The 5,598-nt window shown below is 25.3% G+C and overlaps 1 protein-coding gene across 1 annotated transcript in view; it reads left to right on the top strand.

Annotated features, from left to right (window-relative positions):
* The first annotated feature begins 304 nt into the window (after nucleotides 1-304).
* LOC125876665 (transcription factor MYB63-like) overlaps nucleotides 305-5,598 on the top strand; it is a 7,471-nt gene continuing 2,177 nt past the window's right edge. The window contains exons 1-2 of the mRNA XM_049557886.1: nucleotides 305-437; nucleotides 776-905. Of these exons, the coding sequence (XP_049413843.1) occupies nucleotides 305-437; nucleotides 776-905 (263 nt within the window). The remainder of the gene's footprint in view (nucleotides 438-775; nucleotides 906-5,598) is intronic.

Here is a 5,598-nt window from a genome sequence, read left to right as displayed (position 1 = left end):
AAAATCATTTTAATCTAGAAATCTGAAATGTATCACATGAATTGGGACAAAAGGAATATATTCAATGCTTTGACCATTGGGGTTTTAAATTAATTGCTTATTATTTTAAACAAATTGTTTGGTTAATTTAGTATTATATGGATATATTAATCAGAAACACGGCTTCAGTTGTCTTTCTATTCCATATATAAGACTGTCAGCTTCAGACTGCAAATTAAAGTTAGTCAGAGAGAGAGAGTTAGATTAAGGTAAACAATCAAATTAACATAACAAAAAGAGAGATATTAATTCCAAATTAGAAAATATGGTGAGAACTCCTTTTATTGACAAAAATGGAATAAAAAGAGGTGCATGGAGTGAAGATGAAGACAACAAATTAAGAGCTTTTGTTGAAAGATTTGGTCATCCCAATTGGAGGCAATTGCCTAAATATGCTGGTTAGTAGTACTCCCTCCGTTCCCTTTTATTTCTTATGTTACGTTTTTCGAGAGTCAATTTGACTAAATTAGATTACATTCCTTCGATATTTTAAAATAAAATTTAGATATTCAAAATCTATACAGAAAATACTATAAATTACAATTTATTTCATATCAATATAATGAAAAAACATCTTAAAATGTTTTTCAAAATTTATATAGTTTTACTCTCAAACAAAAAGCTATAACAACTAAAAAGGAACAAAGGAGGTACATAAAAAGCATGCTTAAAAAGTTTTTTGGAAGAAAAAAATATTAAATCTTAGTATTAATTATTTATTGTTGGAAATTTTCAGGTCTAATGAGATGTGGAAAGAGCTGCAGGTTGAGATGGATGAATTACTTAAGGCCTAATTTGAAGAAAGGGAATTATAGTCTTGAAGAAGATCAACTCATAATTAAATTACACAATGAACTTGGAAATAGGTACATATATATATGTTGCACTTTAGACATTACATTTTTATTAATCAATCAAACTAAGATGTCTATATAAAGTACCCTTTTTGGATATTCCGAAATCGTAATTATATATCAAATATATTGCAGATGGTCCGCGATTGCTGAAAAATTAGGAGGAAGATCGGACAACGATGTCAAAAATCATTGGCATGCTCATCTTAAGAAACGTGTGAGATTAACAAATACAAATTCATCACAGTCTGAATCGTGTCAATTAAATGAGCAAAATGTTGCTGCAACCTTAACGTATCCAGAGGTTTCGTCAAGTGATCATTTATATTCCCTTTTCAATGGATTAACGGATAACTTGATCGAACAAAATCAGTCCATTGAACAACTTTCATTTTTCACTTCATTCGAAACAGATTCCTTTTCCTGGACAAATAATATCGAGACTGAATCCTTTGACCTTTTTTCGACCCAACCCTTTGATAATTTCTGGACAAAACCTTTCTTTTAAGATATTTTTCATGATCAGAACTCGAATCTAAAATCTCGAAACAATTTCAAATATTACCATCACAACCCATGTACTATAGCATAATGACATTTCAGAGTATTTAACTTTGTATTTTGAATGAATAATTACACTATACCCCATATCAAGCTTGTCGCTTTGCTTTAGTCAAATTGTCTTTTAGATAATTGATCCTTCCTCGAATGTGCCAAAAGGATATTTTATTCTCATGAATATATAAATGAAACTTGTAATAGTATATATTTGGCAGAGATGGGTCAAAATTACCCTCGAACTATTTAAAATAGCTTATGTATATCTTTTAATTATGTTTGAGATCAAAACTATCCTTGCCGTCTATGTTTTGGACCTCAAATACCCTTAAAACATTATCTTTGTCATTATAGCTGACATGACAGTCCAACCAGGCAGTTCAACATGGCAAAAATACCTTCCTCTCAATAATGTTCTTCTTCCTAGTTTATTCTCATCACAAAAAGAAAATCAAATATAATTCTTTCATTGTTCTTGTTTGAGTTGTTGTTTGGACTATGGAACTTCAATTTCAAAGTGTGTTGAAGTTTGTTTGAAGTTGTAATTGCGTGTTGAACAATCGAGTTCATTGTTTGGGATTTGGGGTACATTCACAAAATTGATTTATAGATTTTTCAAGCTTTTAAGAACTCTTCTTATATTTATTGGGATTTCAACTCAAATCTTCAACTAAAAGATTAGTTGTTAAATGTCAATTTTCAGCCTCAATTGCAATATCAAAGCAATTTTAAGTACCATTCAGTTAAATCTCTTCAAATTTTTGCACTTCAAAAACCCAACAAATGCTAGAAATTTCTCACCAACAAGCTTTCAAATGAGTAGTTATTTTCGAGTTTCAACACAAAAGAATGACTTCAAAAGTTTTTCAACATCTTTCAACCTTGAAAATTAAATTTTTCAGCCTCAGATTCGATGACATCAAAACTAAACAATGAACTCGATCATTCAACACACAACTACTATCTTAAACGAACTTCAGCGCACTTCAAAATTGAAATTTCAAAGTTCAAACAATAACTCAAACAAGAATAATGAAAGAACTATTTTTTATATATTTTTTAAACAAAATTTTGTGATAGAGATGAACTAGGCAGAACAACATAATTGAGAGGAAGAAATTTTTGTCATGTTGGACTGCCCAGTGGACTGTCATGTTAGCATATATGTCAAAGATAACGTTTTAAGGATATTTGTAGTCCAAAAATAAACGATAAGGGTAGTTTTGATCCTAAACATAAATAAAAATTATATATGAGCTATTTCGAATAGTTCGAGGGTAATTTTGACCCTTTTCCGTATATTTGGGCTAAAAATGTCTACAACACGACAATATGACGTAGTACTCGTGCTTATGGATGACATCATGAATGAAAAGAACACGTACACAGTATCTAATACAATTTCTATTTCTTTATTCATTAATTTAAAAATAAATTAGTCATGCTGCGTATTTGTTGGACTAATTTAATTTAATTTTTTGACAACAAACAGCCGTACTTAAAGCATAAACAATATCAAAGAGTTAAATGATGCAGCAACATCTATCTATATATAATAGGAGAAGAAAAAACGACACGTGTCAGCGCTACAATTTTTGTTGAATTTTATTATCTTTAGTTAATTTAAATAATAAATTCAATTTAAATAGTTTAATTATCTTTTGTTAATTTAAATAATATATTCAATTTATAAAAATATAAAACAGTTCTTTTTTATATAAAAAAAGCAGTTATATAAAATAGTTTAAAGTTACCGTTTATTAACTTTAAAAGCAATATTTATGCAATGTACAAAATTGTAAATAAATATATTATTATACAAACATAAAATTATAAGAATCTATCTATATATCTATCTATATATAATAGGAGTAGAAAAAATGACACGTGTCAGCACTACATTTTTTCTTGAATTTTATTATCTTTAGTTAATTTAAATAATAAATTCAATTTAAATAGCTTAATTATCTTTTGTTAATTTAAATAGTATATTCAATTTTAAAAAAGAAAACAAAAATATAAAACAGTTTATTTTTATAAAAAAAAAAAAAGCAGTTATATAAAATAGTTTAAAGTTACCGTTTATTAACTTTAAAAGCAATATTTATGCAATGTACAAAATTGTAAATAAATATATTATTATACAAACATAAAATTATAAGAATTTTTATGTTACCATTTCATTCCTTGAATAGTTTAAAACTCTAATTAATTTTTATTATATAAACATGTACTCTTTTAAAAAAATTCAACATATAAAAAACCTAAGTAACCAATTAGAAATTTTGATGCATTTTCTTATAAAATTATTTTTACTAATTAATAATTAAATTTAAATTTGCAGTTAAAAAATTGTTCAATACACAGTCCCACTTCTACACAATCTCTAAATCTATCTAATTATCTATTCGTTTTTTAAAAAACTATTTTAAAAATAAAAAATAAAATTTTAACTACAAATAACTGTCCCTAAAATTCCTCACCCACTTGCTTAACTTCCTATTCCCAAAAAAATCAACCGTATCATTCAATAAACTTAACAATATAATTCAATCAGTATTTTCTTTAGTTTTTCTGGTGAAAAAAAAAATGTATCTCAATAAAGGAGAGTCAAAGCAATGATAATCTTTATCATTCATTCATAGAAAGGTAAGTGTTTGCATAGTTCCTCTATTTTTCTTTTGTTTTATGCTGCTACATTAACAATAATTGCACTTTATTTGGAAAGCTCTAGATCTTAAATATGATCAGTTGATTTTTTTAAAAAAAATCAAAGAAAGAGAACCGTTTAATGAAGATGGGATAAAGCAATTTTAGTGTTGAATATATGTAGTTGAAGAAGGAGAAATTTATATGCAGATGAGTGATGATCGTATTACAGATTAATATTTTTTTCTTATTGTCACCAAACTTGAATTCATTTTCTTCATTCTAATTTTATTCATTTTATTTTAATATGAATTGAAAGTTTGAATTATAAATTGAAAGTTGATCTACATCGTCATGCAATTTATTTATTTATATAAATCCTTACTAACATTTGTTAAAAAAAATTGTTCTTTTCAATTTAACAAATAAATAAAAGAGAATTAAAGAAAGGAGGAAAGAAAAGAAGATAAACAGAAAAAAAAAAAAGGGAAAAAATAAATGTAGATAACAAATTCATAAGTAAGGAAGAATAACAAGCTGATTCATATTTCATAACTTGAATTGTACTTTGTTTAAATTTAGAGAGTTTGATTCTAATTTATGTGTTGTTTTGAATCTTTGATATTGTTTATAATTGATGAGTTGCAATAAAATCTAATAACATATAGTTGGACTTCTTAGAATAAAGAAATATCAATCATATTCAAATTACAATAAAGAAGAAAATTATTGAGGAAGAAAATTTGAGGATGGAGAGGCCAAATTTTATAAACTTTTGGCGAAGTCAGACATTTGAATATACGTCCGTATGTGTAAAGGTACTCATTTTCTTAACAGATTTATTATATTTTATTAATATAGAAAAAAAAATTCAAATTTTATAAATGTATAAGTACTCATTTTTTTTGTTTCTCACTCTTCTATATATAATAAAAAAAAATAATACTGTTTCATTTTCATACAAATATTTTAAATAATGCGTAAAAGTTATTATTTTTAAAATCTTAATTAGTTATTATAATAAGTATACTTTTAGTTTTTACAGTAAAAAGTAAAGAGGAAAAGCATAATATTATTAATTATTAATCATTAAAAGGGAAAGAACGGAAAACTGTAAATAATGGAAACATTTGCCATTCATCCAAGTAGTAATACATAATTAGATTAATTAATAATTAATTATAATTTAATATTCACAATTTTTTATTTATAAACAATTAATATTAATAATTGTTTTTATTGATTTCAAATGAAATTTAAGTTATGTGGGTTGTGCAACGAGATTTTATTATAAAGGTGTTAGATTTTATTTGTCCATCTTGCAGATTTCCTCAACTAGATATTTAAGTTATATACATTTTACATATGTACGGACTCTATTTTGTGGGTAATTATCATTTTTTATATAAAATATTTAAACTAACTTTTCACAGCTAATTATCATTCTTTATACATTGTTAAATAATAATAATAATAATAATAATAATAATAATAATAA

Source organism: Solanum stenotomum, chromosome 9 (genome assembly GCF_019186545.1).
Source record: "Solanum stenotomum isolate F172 chromosome 9, ASM1918654v1, whole genome shotgun sequence".
NCBI classification, from domain to species: domain Eukaryota; kingdom Viridiplantae; phylum Streptophyta; class Magnoliopsida; order Solanales; family Solanaceae; genus Solanum; species Solanum stenotomum.
The sequence above is the reverse complement of the archived record's forward strand: the minus strand, read 5'-3'. Positions and strand labels throughout refer to the sequence as shown.